The sequence below is a fragment of the Zootoca vivipara genome, chromosome 14 (genome assembly GCF_965207765.1).
Source record: "Zootoca vivipara chromosome 14, rZooViv2.hap1.1, whole genome shotgun sequence".
Classification (NCBI taxonomy): domain Eukaryota; kingdom Metazoa; phylum Chordata; class Lepidosauria; order Squamata; family Lacertidae; genus Zootoca; species Zootoca vivipara.
In genome coordinates, this window is record NC_142597.1 from 21,009,074 (window position 1) to 21,035,534 (window position 26,461).

The following is a 26,461-nucleotide window of genomic DNA, read 5'->3' on the forward strand; positions in this document are numbered from 1 at the left end:
TTTGAAGGATGGCTATGTCTTGGTCTCATATTATTTCAGAAAGTACAAATTAGATAGATTCACTTTTAAATGTGGTCTGAATCATATCCCTCCCCCATCCCTACATCCCTTGCTACTCCCCGATGTTCCAAAGACGATTCAGAGATAAATGCACAATTTGCAGGTGATTCTGTCAATGTCAACTGTGAACTTACATAATTCTCTGGAGAAGGCGGCAGACACGAATTCTTTAACAGAAGAGGCTATTGCCTCATACAGTGGCTCCAGAAAGTTAAACGAAGAATGGAGGGGGGGGGGCCTGCGGCGGGAGACTGTGTGATGATGAACAAGTGATGTTAAGTGAAGATAAATGCTTCTGGCCCATTTCTGCAAGGTGAAAGGTACAGACGCCATCTGTGATCAACAGGACTCTGTAAGAGAATACCTTTTAGAATTTCTGCTTCACATATCTGCAGGCTGGGGAAAGGCGGCTGGCCAGAGAAAGGCAGAGATTACTATTTCACAAGATTGTGGCAACATGTTTAACATATACAGAGACAGAAGCAAAATAGAGGGGCAGAGAGAGAGAGATTTGGCAGAGGAAATTATTTGTGATAAAGGTGTTGGACAATTTGTGACATCCAGTTGTGGCATCCAGTTGTGAGAATGCTTGGATTGCAGAGTGATGAGAGTGCAAGCATTGATTTCAAAAATTATTTGGTGGGCTAGAGCATCACACTGAGAGGAAGTAGCTTGCTGTTGAAGCTTACTCACTGCTATAACAGCCATGCTGTTTTAATAGAAACCTTTATATTATCTGTGAAATGCCAATACATGGGTCACCCATGTTTTGGGACCTATGGGCTCATGTGTGAAACTGTTGTGAGCAGAGGAGGAAGGATTTGTCAACCTTGGTTCTCTCATTTTTCCAATTTTAAATCCAGCTTTTCCACATTTCTGCAGCGGTTTGTGGTTTGTTTGTTTTATGCAAAATCCTCATGAAAATTATTCATTGTGTTAGTGCTAATTTCTCCTAATACCGTATACACATTTTTGTATTCATTTTTAACCAATAAACGATTTCTTGAAAGTCTATTTTCCTTAATACTTAGTTTTTCCCTAAGATAATGCATGTTTGTATGTTATTTCTGATAATATATACATCTTATGCACTGTTTAATATAATCATTTGTGTACAAATCACTTGGCCGAAGAACTGCATAGCAAAATTCAGAGGAGTGCAAATTTCAAAAGGTGGGTGTTTCCGTTTATAGATTGTGATAATTAGATTTGCCTTTAAATGCAAACTGAATTGAACTTCTCCTGCATCCCTACCCTCAGCCCCACTTGTTACAATTCACTTTCTTCCCTGTTCCCCCAAACAACTGGCTTTATGAAACATACTGAAGCGAAAGAGCATTAAACAACATAGCAAAACAAGTTGAATAGATACATTATCTATGATGTTACACTCCCAGATTTCCTTAGTACATTCTCGGATACTTCCCTGAGTAAGAACATTCTCACCTCTTACTTATAGTTCCCCACAAATGTCTTAATTATGGTTCCATGTTTCCCTCTCCCATAAACTCCAAATTCCTTAGTCTGCCAACATTTCCTGCAAGTGTATTTCCCCTTTCCACAATGCCGCTGAATTATTGACATTCCACCATGCCTATATCCACCTTTGTGGTGTCATAGCTTTGTTTCATCTTTGGGAAATTTTCTGTGCCCATGAAGTTGGTACTGAGGGGGGGGGGGGGAAAGCTTGTGAGGTTGCTGAGGATCCCCCCCTCTCTGCTTCCCAACCTGTGCATCTTATAATAGCTTCTGAAACTGATCTCACACATCTTCCTGTGGTGCATGTTCAGTCTTTCTCCAACCAGTTCAAACACCACCATCTGTACATCTGGGCAGCATTTTCCACCACCTTTGAGAATTTCCTGGTTCTTTATTCTTTTTCGTTCTCTGTGCTGAACTCTGCCACATTCTTTGCAACATCATCATCTGAGGAGCCTTTTTGGTTCTCAGTTTCCTCCTCTCTTCCTTCGCACCACCAGCAGCTTTAGTATGTTTCGGTGTCCTGTCTTGCTCATTTCCCCAGAAACATTTGTCACTGCAAAGACTGGCGAGTTTTCAAACGTTGCCTTAACAACTTTTTAAATATCTTTCTCCCTGTAATCTTCCAACTTACAGTATTTCTTCTTTCCTTTTTCAGCAAAATACAACCCCCTGTTTTTATTTCTGTCTTTTTTAAAATCCTGACTTGCAATTCTGCTTTTGTTTCTCACTCTTTATCTGTGTCTACCCTTTCTTGCTTACATAAGCTTTGCCATTTTCTGTAATGATATTCTAGTCAATAATTGGGCATGTGGTTGTTCACTGATTTTCATCTTTCCCTAAGGAGACAATATAGGCTGGCACTCTCTCCCCGAGTCCCCACAAACTACAGTTTTGGAGAACAATACATCCATTGTCAGTAGCTCCATCTATGGAGTTCGTGAGGAAGAGGTTAGCTTAGATCATGGGTAGGCAAAATAAAGCCCGGGGGTCGGATCCGGCCCAATTGCCTTCTAAATCCGACCCGCAGACGGTCCGGGAATCAGCGTGTTTTTACATGAGTAGAATGTGTCCTTTTTTAAAAAAAATGCATCTCTGGGTTATTTGTGGGGCCTGCCTGGTGTTTTTACATGAGTAGAATGTGTGCTTTTATTTGAAATGCATCTCTGGGTTATTTGTGGGGCATAGGAATTTGTTTTTGTGTGTGTTTTTTTCAAAATATAGTCCAGCCCCCCACAAGGTCTGATAGACAGTGGACCGGCCCCCTGCTGAAAAAGTTTGCTGACCCCTGGCTTAGATGAATTAAGTTTTGAAAAGCACAAAGATCAACATAGTTTTGAAAAGATCAACCAGACCTTCTAAGGGAGTGGTCTTCAGTGAGAAACTCTCTACTGTACTTGTTCTGATGGAGCATGAGAAGAGGTGCAACCCAGGAGATCGTTTGCTGTGTTTGGAGAAATTGTTGTTATTGTTTCCCAACAGTAGCTACCACATATGTGCATATATTTTCATTTTACCTGCAGTCTTGTTTTGTCAATTAACAAATTTCTTTTATACCAATTTCACCGGGGTGTTTTTTTATGTGACTTTGCCTATTGTTGTTTTTCCATATTTTGAGGGACTATGGTTGGTATGCAACTAATGCATCTCCTTAGTGCAAGGATTTCCACTTGCGCAATGGGACTTCCTGCATTCTCCTCCCTGCCATGTGCCCTGCACTGTCCCCAGATATGCTCTGGAGAATTGGAGGAATCCCTGCAGCAGATTTATGGGGGTGAGGGAGGAGAGTGGGGAAGTCCCATTGCACAAGTGGAAATCCTTGTGCTGATGAGATGTGTTACTCAGCACTAATATGAATACAACCCCTTCCTCTCTGTCTCAGTTTTTTTCTGGTGTTGGGACCCAGTTCCTAAAGTTGTCATCACAGACTTAGCAAACTGCCCGTAATTTTGATAGTTGAGGTGTTTTGTAGAGATGGGGCTTGTGTTTTTCATGGTTTCCTGGGTGTACAGCCTCCCCAAAGGATCCCTGTTATGGTGAGCCTGTCAATGACAGGGGTGTAGGACACAATTTGCCCTTCCCCATAGACTTTAGCCTTCCCCATATAAATGAATTCTAGTCACGAATGGTGACCGCAGGAACTAAGAATCTGGCCTCTCCTACCTGCCAGCCAAGCTTCTGTTTTGTGGCGTGCAGGAGTGTGATTCATTCATTCTCTGGCAGTGCTTGTCTGTTTATCTATCAGAAGATCACACTATTTGTGCAGTCAGGCATCAATGTTTACGGCATTTTGCAGAAGAACGTAAGATAGTTTTGCCCTAAAGAGCTTACAATGTGATTTTTGACAAAGGTGTGAAGAGGAGGGAGAGAGATGAGAGGCTGTGGGAAAGCTGAGGATCAATGGGGGACACAGGGAAATTGATGGTCAATAGAAGATATGGGGTGGGTTGAGTGACAGGGAATATTTGTGAGCAAGTAGAGTCATATATACTTATCCTTTGTTTTTGTTGGGGATGTGGAGTAAGTGATGGTCCAAAGGCTTCCTATATCTCTGGTGGGTTGTCTGGATGCACACTTTGTTTACTCCTGAATTATTTACTCTATTCATTGGGGTGGGGAGGAGGCACCGGTTATTTCCTTGTGTTGCTAGCCTTCCCACTCCCCACAGCTTGGCGTGGGTTACAATCAACACATCGCTGGACAGAAACAGCTTAAAACAATACAGTGGTGCCTCGCTAGACAAATGTTATTCATTCCATTCATTTCTTATAACAAAAAATACGTCTAGCGAATCCCATAGGAATGCATTGAATTTTTTTTGAATTCGTCTAGCGAGGCAACCTCCGCTAGAAAAAACCTTTCGTTAAGCGAAAGTTTAGTTAAGCAGGGCATTCGTTAAGCGAGGCACCACTGTATATTTTTATCAAAACCCCATCTGTCTGGAATTGGCCAGCAACACGAGAGTCAGATGTGGTGAAATGCATGGGGTTAATATGGACTTGGGCACAAGCCTGTGAGCAGCTCCATCAAAGACTGGATGATAAACCACAGCAGCACCTTGTAAAACTGTACCCAAACCTCAGGTGAATCTTCAGACTTATATATAATAATGTTCATTGGATAGAATTTTTGTCCAAGGATTAGTGAGTCAACCACATTGCCTTAACAGGCTTTTCGCTGGATGGCTTTGAAACTGGCAGATGGTTTTATTTCCTCCAGCCAGGTATTTGTCGTCAGTTGCAAAATGTTTAAAATATGTGTGGGTCAGTAGAAATATTTACAGAACAATCCCTGGCAAAGACAAGGTGGTTTCCTGGTGCTTGCGTTTAGAACAGAGGCGAGATGAGGGTGAAAGGTAACAGTGTGTAGCAGGTAAAGGTAAAGGTAAAGGGACCCCTGACCATTAGGTCCAGTCGTGACCGACTCTGGGGTTGCGCGCTCATCTCGCATTATTGGCCGAGGGAGCCGGCGTATAGCTTCCAAGTCATGTGGCCATCATGACAAAGCCGCTTCTGGCAAACCAGAGCAGCACATGGAAACGCCGTTTACCTTCCCGCTGTAGCGGTTCCTATTTATCTACTTGCACTTTGATGTGCTTTCGAACTGCTAGGTTGGCAGGAGCTGGGACCAAGCAACGGGAGCTCACCCCGTCACAGGGATTCGAACCGCCGACCTTCTGATCAGCAAGCCCTAGGCTCAGTGGTTTAACCACAGCGCCACCTGGGTCCCAGTGTGTAGCAGATTGGTAGTTTAATGTTTTGCAAAACTTTTACTGGTGGTCCAGATCCAAAGTTATGACTTGAAACACCACTTTCGACTCAAATGGGCTTTGAATTGAGGCTGTAAAGCAGGAATTGAAAGACCACAGGCCTTGGGGTTGAATGTGCTCCCCATAGACTTCTGCCTGGTCCTGACGATGCTCCCTGGTCTATAGCCTACTGTCACAGTGGCCGGAGTAGGCTACTTCAGAGTAACGACGCTACGCAGCTCTGCATTTTATTCTTTTATTGGTGCTGCGTATTTACAGTGCTAAAATCATTGCTATTTACACAGAGTGGTGTGTTCAGTCGGTATCAGAACCTCCGAATGACTTTTGGCGCGTCTTTCCCCAGCACAAAAGCCTCGGCAGACCCATCCTCTTGCCCCTCCTCTTTCTGCGTAATTCTGGCGTTGGAGGGATGGGTCTCCCCCCCTTACTTGCCCCTTCCTGTCCCACCTGGGACCCTGGCTCCGCTACCTTGCCAGAGCCTCGGACCCGACTTCCTGCTTCCCCACTGGAATCAGAGCTCCCTCTGCTTTCCCCTGTGGTCAGTGCTGGGCTTGAACTCAGGAGGGGAGGGACTTCGCGATATCCCCTGTCCCTCACATCCACCCCCCTTCCAAGCTCCCCTTCTCCCCTCCCCAGGTCCCCCCCAGGTGTCGGTGACGACTGGAAGCCTAGGAATTCAGTGCTTTCCGAGCCCGTTGGTGTGAACACCTCCGCCCATTCCTGCGAGGCCCCCCCTTCCGCCTGGGAGGACTGGAATCCCAAAAAGTCCGTGGCGTCTGAGCTGGTGGGGGTAAAAATGTGCTGCCAATCTGCTTCTGCCTCTGACTGGGTGGATCTTGGTGACACCCATATCTCGTCTCCCGATTCCTCAAACTCCGCTTCCCAGCGCCATGGTGAGCTGCTCTCCCGTGCCTCCGCCTCCTCCCCCTCCCTTTCCATGTGCCAGGGCTTGGGTCTGTGGGGGAAGAGGGCGTGAAATTCTTCCACCAAGAATTCCTCCTGTATCTGAGTGGCGGGGACCCATTCATTCTGGGAGGGCGGAGCGTCCTCCCATGCCATGAGGTACTCCAGTCCCCCCACCCCCCTCCGTGAATCAAGGATGGCCGTGGCTTCATTGAGTTGCTCCCTGCCTCCCCTCTCCCCCCCTCCCTCGGGGGTGTGTTCGCTGTCTCGGAGCCTGCTGCTTTCCCTGTACGGCGACAGCAGCGATCTATGAAACACTGGATGCACCCTCATGTCCTCTGGCAGTGCCAGCCTGTATGCCACCGGGTTGACCTGTTGCGTGACTGTGAAGGGACCCAGCCTTCTGGGCGCCAGCTTTTTGCACCTCCCTCTGGTGGGCAGGCCCTCCGAGGACAACCAAACCTTGTCCCCCACCCTGATGACCTCCCCTTGTCGCCTGTGGCGATCTGCCCCCCTTTTGTACGCTTCCTTGGCCCTCTCCAAGTGTTCTCTGAGCTGCTGGTGCACCGTCTCCAGTTCCTCTGCCCAATCCTCAGCCTGTGGGCCCTCCTCCTCCTCCTCCCCCTCCCTCTCTGGGAAAGATCTGAGGTCGCGCCCGTAATTGGCCTTAAAGGGCGACACCCCTGTGGAGACGTGCACCGCATTGTTGTAGGCAAATTCTGCCAGTGGCAGTCTATCCACCCAGTCTGTTTGCCGCTGGCTGACGTAGCATCTCAGGTACTGCTGCAGAATGGCGTTGACTCTCTCCGCCTGTCCGTTGGTCTGCGGGTGTCTAGCTGTCGACAAGCTGACCTCCACCTGTAGGAGGTTCATGAGCCGCCTCCAGAACCTGGAAACAAATTGGCGGCCTCTATCCGAAATAACCCTTAAAGGTAATCCATGCAGTCTGAACACGTGGTCCACAAACAGTTTGGCTGTCTCTTCTGCCGAGACCGCCCTGGCACACGGTATAAAGTGGCACATTTTGGACATGAGGTCCACCACCACCAACACTGCGGTCTTGCCCCTGGAAGAAGGCAGATCTGTGATGAAGTCCATGGACACCACTTCCCACGGCCTGTGTGGGGTGGCTAAGGGCTCCAGCAAGCCGGGTGGCGCTGCTCTGACCACCTTTGCCCGCTGGCAGGTGTCACAGCCCCGTACATAGTCTCGAACATCTTCCCGCACCCCTGGCCACCAGAAGTGTCTCATGACTAGGTGGGCGGTTTTGTCCCTTCCAAAATGACCCGCCGTTGGGTTGTCGTGCATCTGCTTGAGGACCGTTCGTCGAAGCTGGGTGGTGGGCAGGTAGAGTGCACCCTTGTAGAAAAGCAGCCCCCTGCGTTCTGCAAAGTCTTTTGCCTGCTCCCTCCCCCCTCTCAGTTCTCTGAAGATGCGGTTGGCAAATTCATCCGCTGCCGTCAGTGCTGTGAGTTCTGCCTCGCTCACCACTGCTGCTCCGCAGGACCATGCTGACGGGGGGAAGATGTGCCTGGGTGCTGGTGGCGCCTCCTCCTCCATGTACTCTGGCTTGCGGGAGAGGGCATCCGCCCTGACATTCTGCTCCCCCGGGATGTAGTGGATGGAGAAGTTGAAGTTCGAGAAGAACTCTGCCCACCGTATCTGCCGCTGGTTGAGCACCCTGGCAGTTCTCCAGAACTCCAGGTTCTTGTGGTCTGTGCACACCTGGATGGGGTGCTTTGCGCCCACCAGGAAGTGTCGCCAGTGCTGGAACGCAGCGTAGATCGCGAGAAGTTCCCTATCAAACACTGTGTAGTTGCGTTCAGGCTGTGTCAGCTTCCTGGAGAAGAAGGCACAGGGTCTCCACTCCCTGTTGGCGTCCAGTTGCAACAAAATCGCGCCCACAGCTTTTTCAGAAGCATCTGTCTCAATGCGTAGGGGCGCGTCCTGCACCACATGGAACAGGTTCTGGTCTGAGGCGAACACTCTCTTGAGGCTTTCGAACGCTGCTTGCGCCTCTGGTGTCCACCTGAACTTCTGCTTGCCTCTCAGGCAGTCCGTGATGGGAGCCGTAACGCGAGAGAAGTTCTTGATGAACTTCCTGTAGAAGTTAGCGAAGCCTAGTAGGCGTTGGGCATCTTTGCGCGTCCTGGGGCTGTGCCAGTCCAGGATGGCCTGCACCTTGTCCTTGTCCATCGCCAGCCCCTTGTCTGATAGCTTGTAGCCCAGGAAGTCCACCTCTTTGGTGTGAAACTTGCACTTCTCCAGCTTCACATACAGGTGGTTCTCCTTCAGGCGTTGCAACACCTCTCTGACATCTTTCACATGCTGCACTGGGTCATTCGAGTAGATAAGGATGTCATCTAGGAAGACCAAGCATTTCCTGAAGAGGAGGGACCCCAGGACGTGGTGCATGAAGGCCTGGAAGCATGCTGAGCCCCCTTGCAAACCGAAGGGCATCACCAGATATTCAAAAGAGCCCAGAGGCGTGAACATCGTGGTTTTCCATTCATCTCCTTCCCGGATCCTGATCAAGTTGTACGCCCCCCTTAGGTCCAGCTTGGTAAAAATCTTGCCCCTGCGTGCCGCTGTCAGGAGATCACCCACTCTGGGCATGGGGAAAGCCACTGGCTCTGTCACCGAATTCAGCCGTCTAAAGTCCACCACAAGACGGCGCTGTTGCGTGTCTTTCTTGTCCACCCAGAAGACCGGGCTGCCCCCTGCTGCCTTGCTTTCCCTTATGAACCCCCGCTTGAGGTTCTTGTCGATGAAAGCGCGCAGATCCTCCAGCTCCTGGTCTGACATGGCGTACAGCTTGGCTGGGGGTATCGTCGCCCCTGGCACCAGGTTGATCTGGCAGTCAAAAGGCCTGTGCGGGGGTAGGTGGTCGGACTCCGCTTCGCTGAAGACCTCCTGCAGGTCCCAGTACTGCTTGGGTATTGCCTCACCCCCTTTGATATGCATGGTGGCCACCGTGGCTATCGGAGGCCCCTCCCCTGGTTGGTGCTGCATGCAATGTTCCAGACAAAAGTCCGACCCAAACGTGATGCACCTCTGGTGCCAACTGATGGAGGGGTCGTGGCGCGCCAGCCAGCTCATGCCCAAGACGATGGGGGGGTCTGAAATGGTGGTGACGTTGAACGCCAGTGTCTCTGAGTGCCTTCCCACCGTCATTCTCATGGGGGGGGTTTGATGTGTGATGGCCCCTCCCAGCAGCTCCCTGCCGTCAATGGTTGCCACGTGCAGAGGAAAATCTAACTGCAAAAGCTGGATTTGGTGCTCTTCTGCAAAGCTTCTCGAGAAGAAGTTGGCGGACGCCCCACTGTCAATTAGGGCGAGGACCGTCAGGGGATAGCCATTTGGGAGCGTTAGCGTCACTTCTAGAACCACTCCTGCTCTGGGAGGGGTGGGCTGGCTCTGCTCCTCTCTGTGCGGGTGGGTGGGCTGGGGCTGTTGTCTGCTGACTGTGCCTGGCTGCTGCCCCTTGTCTCCTGCAGCCAGGCTTTCCCGTTTCCCTGCTGTGGTGCTGCGTCAGTGGGGGAGGGCACCACCGTTCCCGCCTTTCCTTGCCACTCCCTGCGATGTGGGCAGTCTCTGACGAGATGCTGGGGTGAGTTGCAGAGAAAGCAATTCCCGCCCCTTCCCTCTTTGCGTCTTGGCGCCGCTGGGGTTTGAAAAGCCCGCGCGCGCGCGCTATCAATCTGCATGGGCTCCTGGTCCTGGCTGGCTCCAGGCGTGGCTTGAAAGGGTTGTTGAGGGAGTGGCTTCTCCTGCGACCGTGGGAACCAAGCCCGCTTTGCGCGCGTCGCTTGCTTGTCGTTCCACCGGGATTCCTGCCTCACCCCCACCGCCAGAGCTGCTTTGCTCAGCTGATCCATAGTACTGGGCTTTGGACCTCTCGAGAGTTCATCCTTCACCTCCTCGCTCAAACCCAAGTAAAACGCAGCTTGCATAGGAGGCGACTCCAAAACCCACCCCAGTCTGTGCACCAGCATGGTGAATTTCGCCCAATATGCGCGAACTGTCATATTTCCTTGGCGTAAATTATGCAGTTCCTCCTTAGTCTGGTCCAAATGACTATCGGACGAATACATCGTCCTCAAACCTTCTAGAAATTGTTGGACATTTTTCATGCAAGGATTCTTGGTTGCGATTAATGGTCTTAGCCACTCCCTGGCTGCTCCGGTGAGATGTTCCACAATAAACGCTACTCTGTGCTCATCATCGGGGAACTCATTGTGGTGCAGCTCAAGGGCATACACGATCTCAGTCTCAAAGCCATGATATTCCCTCGGGTCTCCATTGAACTTGCTTACAAGGGTCCCTGCTCTCCTTCCTGGCAGCACTTGGACTTGGGGAGCCCCTCCCGCCTTGTCTTTCTCTGCATCTAGCTTGCTTTGGAGGTCTACCGCCACCGCCCTTAATTGCTGCTCTCTTTCCTGAAGCGCTCTCACCTGTTCCGCAAGTTGTAGCCGTTCTTCCTGGACCTTCTTAGTCTCTTCTTTTGCTGCCTTTAATTCTCCCTGTGCCTGCAGATGCAGCTTCTGCAGCTCCTCTTGTGCTTGTTCAGCGAGCTGCCGCCATTTCTCCGCCTCTGACACGCTCATCCCGGCAACTCCAAAGTAGCCCAAAAAGATTCGGAGGTTGCTGTCACAGTGGCCGGAGTAGGCTACTTCAGAGTAACGACGCTACGCAGCTCTGCATTTTATTCTTTTATTGGTGCTGCGTATTTACAGTGCTAAAATCATTGCTATTTACACAGAGTGGTGTGTTCAGTCGGTATCAGAACCTCCGAATGACTTTTGGCGCGTCTTTCCCCAGCACAAAAGCCTCGGCAGACCCATCCTCTTGCCCCTCCTCTTTCTGCGTAATTCTGGCGTTGGAGGGATGGGTCTCCCCCCCTTACTTGCCCCTTCCTGTCCCACCTGGGACCCTGGCTCCGCTACCTTGCCAGAGCCTCGGACCCGACTTCCTGCTTCCCCACTGGAATCAGAGCTCCCTCTGCTTTCCCCTGTGGTCAGTGCTGGGCTTGAACTCAGGAGGGGAGGGACTTCGCGATATCCCCTGTCCCTCACACCTACTTTCCGCATTTCTCCTGAAGCTACACCTCTCCCTGGCCCTGTTCCTTGCTCTTTGAGTGCTTTGCCTGGCTGGAAACTGTCCTTCAGCTGTGATCATGCTTTTGGCTTGCCTGGATGGAAGATGGGCAGGTGGGTGGGTGGGGTGGCTCGATGTAGAACCATCTGATCTTGTGCAGTTGTGTATCTATCATACAAAGGTAAGAGTCAGATCTGTGGCTCTGGCTGTGCCTAGTGTTGCCTCTGGCCACACCCACAGCTGCCATTCAGCCCCTTCAGGAGGTTTCCCATGAGGGAACGGAGTCTTTGGGCTGAAAATAGCTCTCCAGCCCTGCTGTAAAACCGGGACTATCCAGCAGGGGCACCATTCTGGGAGTGCAAGGGGGTGGGTCCATCCTTGGACCATTCTCATGTTTCAGACCACACACAATTACCGGTACTTCTCAAAAAGATGTCTCTGTCTCTGGTCAGCTCACTAGTTCTCCAATGATACTTGAAGAGCTGTACTGTAGACAGATACTTTGTGGCAAATGGTGCATAAAGGTACTATAATAAAAAGTTAAAATTAAACAGCCTATTAAATTGGCCTCTTTCGCCATACAACTGGCAGGTGGAAAGGTCTTAACCCAGTACCTTAAACTCATATGTTGCCTTCTATCAGCCACCAGTAACCTGGTTCCCTCCAGATATTCTGCAGCATAACCATCAACCCCAGTCATTCCAGCTCTTTCCTGTTGCCTGGTACGGTACCCGAGGCCCTTTAAACTGGAGATGCCATGGATTGAACCTAGGCCCTTCTGTGTGCAAAGTCGGTGCTTGACCACTGGGTGACATACCGTCCCCTCAGGATTGAAGGTGCCGGGTGGAACTCTCTGAAGGGGGCAATTCATAAACAAGGGGCCACCTCTGGCAGTGGAGGCCTCTGTTAAAAATTAGCTACCATTAGAGATCCTGCTAAAGGCAAAGATCCTTTTGTTTGTTTGTTTTAATGTAATTTTTATTAAATTTTCTGTTTTATTAAATTTAAAGTACATCCTTAAGATATCAAGGACTTCCCTTCTGCTCTTTCCATGGTTCATTTTACATATCATAAAAACCTGCATATTTTACAAAAACTATACCATTCAGTATTCCATTATTACATCCATCAAAACCTACTTACACTGTTGAATTTATCTTAATGCTGCCAACGTTTTCAGCTGTACACAGTGATTTTCCATATATTCAATAAACGTTTTCCAATCTTCTCTAAATGTATGCTCTTCTTATTCTCTTATTCTATATCAGGGCCAGCTCTAAGGCAAGGCTGGGTGGCGCAGGGCCGCTAGGGGGCGCTGTGCGGCTGCGCGCGTGGCGCCCGCCAGACAGCCGCGGTGGGAAACGGGGGGGGGCGCTGGAGCGATCTTCGCACCATGGAGCCCGGGCGCCCAATATGCTTAAGACGGCCCTGTTCTATATGTTAAGTCTGCAAGCTGCGCATATTCTGTTAAAAGGTAAAGATCCTTTTGGCCCAGTTCTCTTTTCTGTCAGCGGGGCCCTTTCAGTAAATTTTTTCTCTATTTGTTCATTAGTGGAAGGATAGACACCACCTAGACCTTCCTCCTTGGGCACCACTGCACAAAGGGTTGCCAACATGGCAGCTTCCAGGTGTCATTGGACTACAACTTCCATCATCTCTCATGCAGATGGGGGCTGATTAGGGTTGCCAGACTCAATAGAGGACAGGACTTCTGTGCCTTTAATTGCCCTGCTCTCTTTTGAGTCTGGAAACCTTAAAGAGAAACCAGCAGGCCCTTTGTTTAATTTCCAAGCAAAGGGTCTGCTGGTTTCTCTTTAAGTTTTCCAGACTCAAAAGAGAGCAGGGCAATTAAAGTCACATAAGTCCTGTCCTCCATTGAGTCTGGCAACTCTAGGGCTGATGGGAGTTGAAGTTCAATAATATCTGGAGGACATTATGTTGGCTACCCCACACATAGGCAATAAGCAGCATTTTTATGTGGAATGGCACGTATCTGTGTTTCCCCATTTCTCCTCACTACCCTCTGGGTCTGTGGCTAGGTGGTAGAGCACCCGCTTTCCATGCGAAAGGTTCCTGGTTCCATTCCCAGTATCTCCAGGAAGACCTGGGAGAGACCCCTGCTTGAAACCCTGGAGAGCAGCTGCCAGTCAGTATGGACAGTATTGAACTACATGGGCCAGAATCTGTATAAATCAGCTTGCTTCCTGAATCCAATCATTCAAGTTGTTTATGTTTTGATATGGCTTTAATGAGAGAGGGTGAAGCTGGACACCTCTGAAAAGGAACGGGACTGTTACCTGTTTGATTAGTTAGAACTCGGTTGGGAAGGGAGCACTGGTTATCGGCTCAGGTATGCCTACCGATTGCAGTCAAAGCCCTGTGCCGCGGAAATGGTTGCCGTCAATGGATTTATCAATATTTCCTTATGCCCGTAAGCTTTGATACGGTGTCAAGTCATCGCCGCCAAATACTTTGCATGTGATAAAGCTTACCTGTTTCAGATACAGAAGTGAGTTGTGTTTCCTTGTGACTCACACTATCGCAAGGCTTCAGGGTGGCTTCTTGGCTGACTGCCGGGCTGATTATTCAGAGGAGGGTTTAGCAAGCCATGGGCTCAGACCTCACAATCTGAAATTGTTTTAATTCGCTAGAAAAGAGAGGGGAAGGAATGGTCAATGGTCAAATGTACACTGCACATTTAATCCAGCTGCAGACTGGGTGCAGGGGGGGGGGCATGTGGAAGGGAGCAAGGGGAAATTCTAGTGCACAAGTGGAAGGTGTTCCACTCATCCAATATTTGAAGCACTGAGAGAGAAAAATAATTATCATTTTCCCCTCCCAGGTTCTGCACCCGAGCAGCCCCCGCCCCCAACCCGCCCCTATCAAGGTGTCCGTGTCAAAGAGCCCGTAAAGGAACTCCTAAAGCGAAAGCGTGGCAGTGTTCAGAATGCAAACGTGGCCACTGCTGGGACAGCGACGACGGTAAGAAGAGCTGTGGGCAAAACCACAATTTGTGGGCAAGATCCTCTTCCTCTCTGAATCTCCTTGTTGATTCATATGGGTTTCCATCATGATGTCACCTGTGCCAAGCTCGGAGTCTTATGCTCGGAGCTGGCAGGCTAAGCAGACCTGAAATTGAGCTTTGTATAAAGCTCATGTGGCAAAAATCTGAATTTAAAAACTGAGCCGGGAGAAGCGGCACTTGCAACAGCTGAAATGAAAGGCGGCCTGTTGCGGGGCAGCATGGCTTGCGGAATCCCCACCCCACTCCTTCTGCCTTTTCGTTCTCCAAACAAAAACTTTTATTTGGTTTGGTCATAAGATTTCTTACCCACCCTTCACCATCAGGACCCAGAATGGGTTCTCACAATATAATCTTCTTTGGCGATCACTCGTAGCTGAGTAAGATTGTCTTCCATAAACATGGTTTTAACAATGAGTCCATAAGTGACTGTGGAGGCCAATTCTGGATCCACACATCCTTCCACAGTGGAGACATTGGTTTCCGGGCGGGAGTTGATCATGGTGTGGATTTGCCAAGCGTGCCTTCCTCTTAGCACATTTCTCCCTTGCATCCTGAGTTCAAGTGTCTTCAAAGCCCATGACACCTTTAGTATAGGCTGTTTTCCAATTGGAGCGCTCTCAGGCCAGTGTTTCCCAGGATGGGTTCTCACAATATAATACAGTTACAAGAGCAAGTAAAACCATTATTATTATTATTATTATTATTATTATTATTACTACTGGCTGGCCCTGCCACGCGTTGCTGTGGCTCAGTCTGTTAAAAGGAGCCTCAGAGTCCCCCTTCAGACTCCCCTCACCTTCAGAGTCCCCCTATTTTACATCCCGGCCCCTCCTACCCCCACTCCCCCACCCCTGGCTCATCCCTGTGATTGACCCCACCCTGTCCTGACCCATGACCTATCCTGCCCCCTCCTCCCCCCATCCCCCACCCAGGCGAGCCCCCACCTCCACTTGGCCCAGTCTGGAAAGCCGAGCCGAGATGCTGTGGAGAGGGAAGTTTTCCTAGGTGCAGTACCAGTGTAGCCGTCACTAGAGGACACTATTTTGCAACCTCTCCTGTGCTCCCAGCATGCACTTTCATCTGATTTGTGAGTTCTGGAACACGTGGTTTTGGGGCTTTTACCTGGCGGAGGTGTGACATCTGTCTTAGCAAACTTTATAAGATCCTTCGGACATTCGCATGTGATGTTGTGTCAAAATTTCACCTCAATCGGTCGAACGGTTTTGGTGAAAAGTGGAGAAACACCCACATGCCCTTTTTACATTTATATATTATCTATATATTATAGATTATTATTATTATTATTATTATTATTATTATTATTATTATTATTATTAATCAAAACTGATGAGGTGGGTCCCACAAAACACAACACTGTCAAAGGCCAGGGTAAAGAGGTGCATCTTCAACATTTGCAGTCAGCTGTACAACAAAAATGCTAGACAAACCTCTGCCAGGAAGGAGTTCCACAACGGAGGTGCTGCCACAGAGAAAGCCTTCTCCCAGGTTGTCATTCCCTGCTCTTCTGAGGGTAGCAGAATGACCAAGACCACATTCACGCCCTGCATTTAAAGCATTGTGGTACCACTTTGAGCAGCCATGGCTTCCCCCAAAGAATTCTGGGAGATGCATCTTGATAGGAGCGGTTAAAATTCTCAGAGTGTTTTAATAATCAACTCCTCTTCACACGGAGCTCTGGGGAATGGGGGGGGGGGGAGAGATGGCTTTCTAACAACTCTCAGCACCCTTAACAAACTACAGCTACCAGAATTCTTTGGGGGAAGTGACATCATGGTGCTTAAAATATAAGGTGTAAGGGTGGCCTAAGAGATCTCCCTATTCCCCAGTCCATATGCTGGACCTGAAAGCTCATTAACTGGCCTTGAAGTTTAATCGCAGTTTAAATATCACTGAAATGAGTTTCCTAGTTGGCCTCTGAGTAATATTTTCTCTGGTATTACGCTTTCTTAAATAGCTGATGTCAAACTATTATTTTCCTTTAGGTATTTTTCCCCCATCAGCCTGTCCCTTCCTATTCACCCACTGGTAAGTGTCTCAGTATTCTATTCTTTCTATTCTATTCTATTCTATTCTATTCTATTCTATTCTATTCTAGTTTTTGCTTTTGTTTCCACTTCTTTGCTCACTGGTTTGTTTCTGACCTTCTCACAGCTTAACTCTCAAGTACAGCTGGGGGAGAAATTCAATTAAGTTCGTATTTAGAAGCGAACCTTCCTAACTGGTCTTTTTCCAAAGCTAGCTGTGAGCCGAAACACAACCACCCTTTGAAATTTGCACCTTTCCACATTGTGCTGTACAGATCTCCCAGTCAAGTAATGTGTTTCTTAAAAAGGAATATTTTAGCGAAAACAGTGTACAAAATATATGCGGGGGAAACAAACGGTTTGCAAAAAAAAAAAAAAGGTGCCTATTAGGCAAAATTGCATAGGAAAATCTGTACGTTAAAACTTTGCACGAAAATGCTGATGAATACTGGGGACCTTAAAAAAACAACAACCCTAAGTGGAAATGACTTAAGATTGGAAAAAATGAGAAGCTGAAACTGACAGATTTGCCTCTCCCTACCTTCAAGACTCTCCTCTCTTCACAGGCCAAGTCTGCACAGATTCGGATTTTGTCACTTCTGCCCTGCCAGTGATGGATGATGGGTCGCTGTATTCCGGGTGGTTAACACAACCTTCTCCAGCTTCTCTGCAGCCTTTGACCCAGTGGACCACCTACCCAGATTATGTCTCCCATGAAGCTGTCAGCTGTCCTTATTCAGCGGACATGTATGTCCAGCCCGTGTGCCCAAGTTACACGCTCGTCGGAACATCTTCAGTGCTCACTTATGCATCTCAGCCGCTGATCACAAACTTTGCGGTGAGTTTGGCTGGGTCACTGCAATGGACCAGTTCTACTGATTTCTTACATTTTTATTGAACATGACTTATATGCCTCCTAACAACAACAACAGCCTCTAGGTGGTTTACTTAAAACAAGATCAGCCATTCATAAGATGACGCAGATAAAATTAGCAAACTTTAAAAACACATAGAGACGATAAAATGATCAAAATATCGATGAAAAGCAACAGTTTTAAATATAAATACACATAGTAAAATTACATTTCTGGGTAGGCTAAACAATTAAGTTTTCAGCAGTTGTAGGAAAGGGTGCAACAAAGGCACCTGCCTCATATCAATGGGCAGGGAGTTCCAGAGAGAAGATGCTGCTACTCTGAAGGGGCAATTCTATTTTTACAAGTGCAGAACAGTGTGTGGCAGTTGCAAGAATGCCAGTTTCTTAGATCAAAGTGGTCAAGTGGGATAAGGTGGTCCTTCAAGGAAGCTGGTGTCAGGCTGATGAGGGCTTGGTGAAATATTTCCCTCAAGATTGCAAATTAAGTATTGTTGAAATCAAGTATCATTGGGTGACAAATACACATTGTATGCAATATCCAGTAAGCATTCATCAGATATTTAAACATACAGTGAATGTTTGACATCACAATTCTCAGAGGACCATCACACACGAAGGGATTATTTTCCTGATGCAAATCCCCTTCGACTCTAATTTAAGTGCAGGCTGTTATAGAATTAAGCTTCCTCATGTGAGAAGTAAAAAAATCAAGATCATTGTGTGCACTTCAGGGGGGGGGGGGAACGAGAGAGAAAGTGAGAGTATAGTCATCAGCTTAGTATTGGCTTTGACTAGCAAGGAATCTCATCGCTCCGACTGGCAGCTTCTGAATTGCTGTAACTGAAGAGTGCCATAAATTGCATTGTTCTGTCTTGCTACCCAAAATATCAAATACCGGATCTGAATATCCGCAGGGAGCACCTGGATGCTTTTCTTCCTGGTCTGTTTCCACACGATATTTTTACAACATTGTTTGCAGCTGCATTTCAAATGCTATGAATAATTATTTTATTTGATGGCTTTCAGGGTGCTTTACCTTTTTTTAAAAAAAAAAGCAACACTTTGCACAAGACCAACTGTATATAGCAAAAGCAGCAGTGAAGCCTATTTTCCAACCAAAGACCTGATCACCCATTGATTTCAGACACGATCAAGAGCAGGGGTCAGCAAACTTTTTCAGCAGTGGGCCAGTCCACTGTCCCTCAGACCTTGGGGGGGACTATATTTTGGAGAAAAAAAACGAATTCCTGTGCCCCACAAATAACCCAGAGATGCATTTTAAATAAAAAGACACATCCTACTCATGTAAAAACACCAGGCAGGCCCCACAAATAACCCAGAGATGCATTTTAAATAAACGGACACATCCTACTCATGTAAAAACATGCTGATTCCCGGCCCGTCCGCGGGCCAGATTTAGAAGGTGATTGGGTCGCATCCAGCCCACGGGCCTTAGTTTGGGGACCCCTGATCAAGAGGGACAGTCCACAGATACTGAGCTGTCTTCCACACTGAAGCCTACGGGGCTGGAATTTGTTGCAAATGTAGTTGCTGCTGTCAGGGCATGGTGTACAGAGATCAACACTGCCTCTCGTGCTATTTGCCGTAGCAAAGTGCCATTGAAAGTGGAAGGAACTTAGATCACATGTTCTGTTCTTCTGTTGTAGTTGTTTTACTCAGTTACGGGTATGCACACCTCCGCAGATGGTTAATGCCACGATGCCTCCATTAATTTCTATATGGGGAAGGAAGAGGCAGCATCCCTAGAAACAGCTGAGAGGAGGGAGGAATCTCATTGCCCCACAGCAAGGGCCCTGTTATTCCAAGGGTGCCTAGTAGCAGGTGGGCTTCTCGCCCCACAGCTGTGTTAAGGAATCCAGCCTATTTCCCACCATGCAAGTTAACAAATACATAACTCTCCCATTCGTATGCTTGGGAAGGGGAAGGTTTTCTGTTCTGGGTTGGGAATGAACACACAAACAGGTGGTTTCCGGTACAGTTTGGAAATCCTCGGATTTCTCTACCGTCTCTCTTGGCAGGTCCAGAAGTTGAGAGCCTAAGTAAGTAATGCAAGGAGAGATGGTTGGGAGCAGGCTGTAGGCTCAAAGGAAGCTGTTTCATACCGAGGTCAGACTCTTTGTCCTTCCAGCCCAGTGTCAACCACACTGGCTGGCAGTGACACTCCGGCAGAGATCTTTCCTGTCAACACTTACTTGACCTTTCCTAAAACTGGAGCTGCCAGGGATTGAATGTGAAACCTTCTGCATGCAAAGCAAGTGCTCTGCCATTGTTGTTGTTTCCCTCTCCTCCCAGGTATTTCATGGCATCAGTTAGCAGAATTTATTTATTCATTAGTCCTGGGCAGCTGCCATGGTTTTTTTTGCCAACTCCCATTTTATCCTCCGGCAATGTCCCCCATGAAGCAGGTGAGGTTGAGAGTGAGTGATTGGCCCAGCAGCAGTTGGTGGGGTGTGGGGCAAAGTCACAGAACCCCTCCGGATGCGAGTGGCATTACTGTTTATATGGATAAGGCTCAGGCAGGCTGCTTCTTCTTTAGCATTGTGGCAATTAGGTTGGAACCATGTGGACACATTGGCGTGACAGAATTACCGTATTTTCCAGCGTATAAGACGACTGGGCGTATAAGACGACCTCCAACCTTTCCAGTTAAAATATAGAGTTTGGGATATACTCGCCGTATAAGAAATACGACACGCGTATAAGACGACCCCCAACTTTTAAGAAGATTTTCCTAGGTTAAAAATTAGTCTTATACGCAGGAAAATACATTTACGGTATACAAACTTTGCAGACTAAAAAAAAATCCAACGATAGCAGATTCTGCTCTTATTCGCTTGTGCAATTTCTGCTCCTGACCTGTGGGTGAGCAAGCAAATTGTGGCAATTTCTATTTCTGATGGTATCCTCCCAGATTCCTAGCCAAAGGTCGCCTAGGGAGCTTAATGGTTAATTGGAGATTTGAACCTGGGTCTTCCCAATCCTAGGCCAATTTTCTACTGCAGGGGTGCAAAACCCAAGGGCCTCCAGATGTTAGAGCTCCCATCAACTTTGACTACTGGCCCTCCTGGGTGGGCCTAATGGGAGTTGGAGCTCAACAACACGCACATTCCCCATCTGTGGCCTAGTTACTCAACCACACTGTATCCTTCATTATTTGTAATGGTTCATTGCTAGTTTTGCAGGTTTTTTTGTTTGGAGGATTTTAATCTTGACCATTGTTTTTGACTTATTTATTTTAAATAAATTAGTGGAGGCATCATGGCTGGGGGCTGGTAAGATCTGGAGACCCACAACAGGGGTCAGCGACCTTTTTCAGCCGTGGGCTGGTCCACTGTCACTCAGACCATGTGGTGGGCCAGACTATACTGTATTTTGGAAAGAAAATGAACGAATTCCTATGCTCCACAAATAACCCAGAGATGCATTTTAAATAAAAGCACACATTCTACTCATGTAAAAACACCAGGCAGGCCCCACAAATAACCCAGAGATGCATTTTAAATAAAAGGTCACATTCTACTCATGTAAAAACACGCTGATTCCTGGACCATCCGTGGGCCAGATTGAGAAGGCGATTGGGCCGCATCCGACCCCTGGGCCTTAGGTTGCCTACCCCTGACCCACAACATCTGCCCCCCCCCCAAAAAAAAAGTTTGGCCTCTCCTGCTCCAGAGAAGCACAAGTGATGGGTCGATCTGTTTTTTCCTTTTAATCAAACAGGCAAGACCCACTTCCACACCAGCTGTTGTGCCTCACTTGGATGTCATGGACCAGCAAGCTCCTCTGAGCTACTTCCCATGGACTCAGCCAATCTCAACATTACCAGCGCCGTCCCTGCAGTACCAACCGGCTTCACCCACCCTCCCTGCACCCCAGTTTCTACCTCTTCCCATTTCAATCCCAGACCCGGTCCCCGAGGAGCTGGAGGACTCAAGGAAGGAAATAGGCACCCTGACCATCGAGAAGCTTCTTCTGCAGGATGAAAACAACGGCACATACGATCTGAGCAACAGCCTCCCAGTCGAAGGCCTTTAAAGCCAGGGTTTCGGCATACAGGGATGGTGTGAAACGTCTCAAGTCTTTGTGGCTCAAGGACAACCCAGCTCTCTCTCTGTGTCTCTCCTTTGGGTTTGTCTTCTGTGTGCTGAGCCCCTTTCCATATTGCGTATGCAGAGAAATGGCGGTTTATCGAGGCAGTTCTTCAGCACCCATGTTTTGGCAAAAGAAATACAGCAGCCCGGCCCCACAAGTAGGAATACCACACTGTGAATAGGCTCTTTCCGTCTAGATGGAGGAATAAAGCGCAGAAACAGGGAAACAGTGGTAAGGCAGGCCACAACAGCCCTATTTCAGCTTAAATACAACCCGGGGAACCCCACGGCACCTTAATTTGTATGGCTAAGCACCCACCCAGTTCCATGGGTGGCTCAGGACGCTGCCCGGAACTCGGGAATTGAATAGGTGCTGCTGATGGGCTCCTCTAGAAAAATCTTTCAAGGGGGCAAGGAGCAGATGGGGACATGTTTCCCTTGCAAGGTGTGGCTGTTAGCTTTGTACCGTAGGTTGAATTCAATTGGGGGTTTCTGTGCACATTCCCACTCACACCCCTCTCCCTTGTCACACTCTAAGAAGTAGTGCTCGAGGGAGGTGTGGAGTGTTGCTAGCCTAAGGAGAAGGGGTGGTCTGGGCAGAGTCCCAAGGGGCAGACAAAGAGGCCTGGAAGGCCACATTTGACTCTCGGGATGGAAGACCCTCACCTGTAGATCAAGGGCTTATCCACACTTTCATCTGTGGTGCAATTTCTATAGGTCCATGATTTGTAGGCATGGGTGGTTTTTTGTTTTGGTCACACCGCTGCGTTCCCTGAGCGAACCCACTGTTTATCACTGGATCAGAACAAACAGAAGTTCATGGAAAACCTGGCGTTTGTTCCAATTCAGCGGTAAAGCATTGCTTTTCCAGGGGGAAGCAGCAAGATAATAAACCCCCAAAACTGTTCGGACCTGTGCCTAGAAATCATGGCACAAACAGAGCCCCAAGTGCTCACACCAGCCATTCACAACCTGGCACCCTCCACTATAACTCCCATCAGCTGTGACCATTGGGCCGTGTTGACTCAGGGTGATGGGAGTTGTAGTCCAAAACATGTAGAGGGTGCCACATTGGGAAAGGCTCAATCTGTTAAAGACGCACATTCTTGTGAGATTCGCTCAGCCCTTACAAAACCTATTTAGAAATATCCGGTCATATTAAGTGTCTTTTGTCAATTATCTCTTGAAACACTGGATTATCACCAGCTATTCAGGGTAGAGCCAATAAAAAATTATAAACCCAAGTTAGGCATGTCCATTAACTTCAATAGGCCTCCTCTGAGTAGGAATAGCATTGGATACACTTTAAAAAAAAAAAAAAAAAGCAATGTTTGAATGTAGAGTGCACCTTCTGTGTTTTATTGCACCAAGATACTCAGAGTGCCCCCCAGAATGACAGTATTTTCCAGGAGAGATTTAAGCACATAGCCGAGCTTTAGGTTTGTGTAATTAAAAGTGTCATTCTGGCACCCCCAAATTCACATTAAAAAAAAGAGACTTTTTGCGGCTTGAAAAGTGACAGGCAAATGTGGGATGGGTGGCTGACTCACAGTAAACAGCCCACAATCTAATAAGGATGCATGGGCATACCCAGCACGGGGCAGGGGGGCAGCTGCCCCCCCCAGAAGCAAAAAAGGGAGAGCACAGCACGACAGGCAGCCTGCTTGGCTGAAGCGAAACGGCAGCAGCGGCAGCGAAGCTGCCTCCGTCAAGGGAAACCTGGACCTGGACCTGGGCTAACTTCAGCCCACACTCCTTCAAGTCACAGCGAGCACAGCACAGAAAGTGCTGCCCCACAATGCTCTGCGGCACTTCATTGTGCACTTTCTGTGCTGTGCTCGCTGTGACTTGAAGGAGTGTGGGCTGAAGTTAGCCCAGGTCCAGGTCCAGGTTTCCCTTGACGGAGGCAGCTTCTCTGGTGCTGCCTCATTTTAGTCACAGCTGCCAGTAAAGGAGCGGGCGAGGCAGAAGCACAAGCGCGGGTGGCTCCGTGTGCCTCCCTCTGGGGGGCATGGACATTGACCACGCCTCCTGGGGGGATCCCGGCCACGTCATTGCCAGCCAGCCAATTGGGTGGCTGGGGGTGGGGGGGCGTGGCTGGTGTGCCCCCCCCTAGTTTTGATCCTGGGTACGCCCATGTGCAGGATGAAAGTTTACTGTCGTATAACCACCCTGTAAACAAATCAGAAAGTACCCTCAGTAAAGTATGCACAGAGTTGTCTGGAGGAGCTTTCCTAGTTCTTTGTATATAATAGTCAGGATAAACCAATGAAGATGATGGAAAGGCAAGCTGGGTCTCTGCTGTTTTTGGAATCTGGCTTGTTATTTTTTTAAAGAAGGGATTAGTGTTGGGTGCTGTTATTCCTTTAGGCAAATATCATAATAAAACTTAGCATTGATGTAGCACATTCCCAGTGTTCCAATGGCTCTGCTTGTATACGCATTTTCCTAAGAATGATTTCCCATGCCAGGAATATTCCTCCTGTGAAGGATGCTGCAGAGAGCACCTTTTAAAGCCAAACCCTCTTAAAGAAAGGACACTTTTCCAATGTACACTCAACATTACCTTGGCAAACGGCATTGCTTCATTTCCGAAAGGGCTGTTGACATTCTGAGCACTCAGTGCTGTAAAGTTTTTATCATGTGTACAATATAACAATCTGGGGACAAATATTGTCTGCAGGATCCAAGGGCCAAGCGGAGCAGTAAATTTTTTTTTAAAAAAAAATCAAGACTTTCTCCCGCCCATACACACACGTCTGCACCTTTCGCCTCCTTTTGGCTTGGATTTCGACTGCTGTGGAAACAACTGCCTCTTTGTCTGGGAATGGGGAAAGCGTTGCTTTAACTGAATGCCGTGTGTAGCAATTCTTCATCTAAAAGATCAACAAAGCCTGGGAGACTAAATGGAAGCAGTCGGGTCTAGTTCTGTAGGGTAGAACCTGAATTATCCAGCATGCTCAGGCAGTCGTAACCCCTATGGCCTTCGCTCCTTCAAGCCTGACACCCTCACCTGCCCAAATCTTTTTCTGCCCTCTCAATCAAACCTACTCTCTTTTGGCACCCCTTACACAGTGAAGGCCAGTTTATTGGAGGGGGGGGGGAACAGAGCACTGCCTCACCAACAGCAAAAGCCAGCTCCCTTACTTGCCTTCTTACTTAACAATTAGTGCAGGGGGTGGCAGTACCTGTCACCATCCTCCTGGTGTTGCCCTTGTGGCATTCAGTAGGGAGGAGGATGGAGACAAAACTAGAATTAGTTGTCTGTGCCTGTCATTAGCTCTGGCGCCACCTACTGTTGTCCTCCCTGCCGTCTACCCTACCAGTGGAAGCATCATGCCATTTTCAGCGATTCTTCTCTGGGTCTTTCTTTCTTTCTTTCTTTCTTTCTTTCTTTCTTTCTTTCTTTCTTTCTTTCTTTCTTTCTTTCTTTCTTTCTTTCTTTCTTTGCCCCAAGCTTTATCCACAAGCAATATGCATTGACAGGCAACCCTCCAGCTACCTTGGTCCTAAGTTGTAATGCAGGAGTGGAGGGCCTGTGGCTTTCCAGATATGGTTGGACTACAATTCCCATGATCCCGTGACAATTAGCTGTGCTGACTGGGGCTAATGGGAAACGGAGTCCAATGGCATCTGTTTCTATTGCCAGGTTTCCCACCACCACTGTAAAGTACAATTCATATCTGCTGAACTCTGAACATGGACTTCAAACAGAGGGGAAATACTGTTTCTTCTTCTTCCCACAACTGGCCAAAGCAAGCAGAGCTGTTCACAATTAAATCAGTGTTACAGCTCTGGGCATGTGCCTTTGTGCACACTCGTACCAGGAGAGCTGTGTTGCAAAAGCTTTGATGTCTGTATTAACAGGATGTGAAAGAGCAGCAAAGCGATGTTGAGCTTTGCCCTACAGGATGGGAGCCTCTTTTTCACCCCATACTTAGAATGCAATGAAGAGCTTTCAGGTTCCTGAAGATTGCAAGGGGTGTTGGGTTGCCTATAGGATGGTAGAATTCACTTTCATCACAGTCAAAATTAAATATCCCACACCTGGCAAACGTTCCAATTTTGCCCTGCCAATGGTGAATGCAGATCTTTCACCTTTGGGTTTTTCCATTTTGGAGCATGAACTCTTAATGTAGGATTTAAAGGGTAAAGGTAAAGGGGCCCCTGACCATCAGGTCCAGTCGTGTCCGACTCTGGGGTTGCGGCGCTCATCTCGCTCTATAGGCCGAGGGAGCCGGCGTTTGTCCGCAGACAGCTTCCGGGTCATGTGGCCAGCATGACAAAGCTGCTTCTGGCGAACCAGAGCAGTGCACGGAAACGCCGTTTACCTTCCCGCTGGAGCGGTACCTATTTATCTACTTGCACTTTTGATGTGTTTTCGAACTGCTAGGTGGGCAGGAGCTGGGACCAAGCAACAGGAGCTCACCCCGTTGCAGGGATTCGAACCGCTGACCTTCTGATCAGCAAGCCCTAGACTCTGTGGTTTATCCCACAGCGCCACCTGGGTCCCTATAATGTAGGATTTAACTTGGTATAAGTGTTTTAGACTTGTTGCCATGTCTTGGCAGGTTTGATCTGGGTAGGCATCAAATATGAAATCTCATCAATTAATGTATGGGAAAGAACAATGCAGTACATTGCCATGCAAACAGTGCTTTTTCTTCAGGAGGAACTCACCGGAACTCAGTTCCAGCACTTCTCAGGTGGGCGTCATTGCTATTCTAAGAGAATGAAGGAGGTGTTCATTGTGAGTTCCGGCATCTCTTTTTCCAGAAAAATAGCACTGCATGGGAGTGTAGGCTTCCTGAAAGCATTTGGCTGGTCGCTGTCAAAAGCAGGATGCTGGGCTAGGTAGTCTTTCATTCTGCTGTGACTGGACTATGGAGAAGTCTATCAACAATGGTCAACAGCGTCTGTTTTGCATGCAGAAGGTGTCGTGCTCAATCTCAGGCATCTCCAGACACGGCTGGGAGAAAATTCTGCCTGAAATTCTGCCTGCCTTTGGTCAGTCAGCATAAAGAATATTGAGCTAGATGAGCCAATGGTCTGGCTCAGTATAAGGCATCTTTCTGTGTTCCTGTGTATTAAGGG

The 26,461-nt window shown here is 48.2% G+C and overlaps 1 protein-coding gene across 1 annotated transcript in view; it reads left to right on the top strand.

Moving 5' to 3' along the window:
* The window catches only part of POU2AF1 (POU class 2 homeobox associating factor 1), a 40,367-nt gene extending 17,345 nt beyond the window's left edge, over positions 1 to 23,022 (top strand). The window contains exons 2-5 of the mRNA XM_088657802.1: positions 14,151 to 14,290; positions 16,337 to 16,379; positions 16,945 to 17,216; positions 20,997 to 23,022. Coding sequence (XP_088513928.1) covers positions 14,151 to 14,290; positions 16,337 to 16,379; positions 16,945 to 17,216; positions 20,997 to 21,311 — 770 coding nt within the window. The 3' untranslated portion in view covers positions 21,312 to 23,022. The remainder of the gene's footprint in view (positions 1 to 14,150; positions 14,291 to 16,336; positions 16,380 to 16,944; positions 17,217 to 20,996) is intronic.
* Positions 23,023 to 26,461: the final 3,439 nt, after the last annotated feature.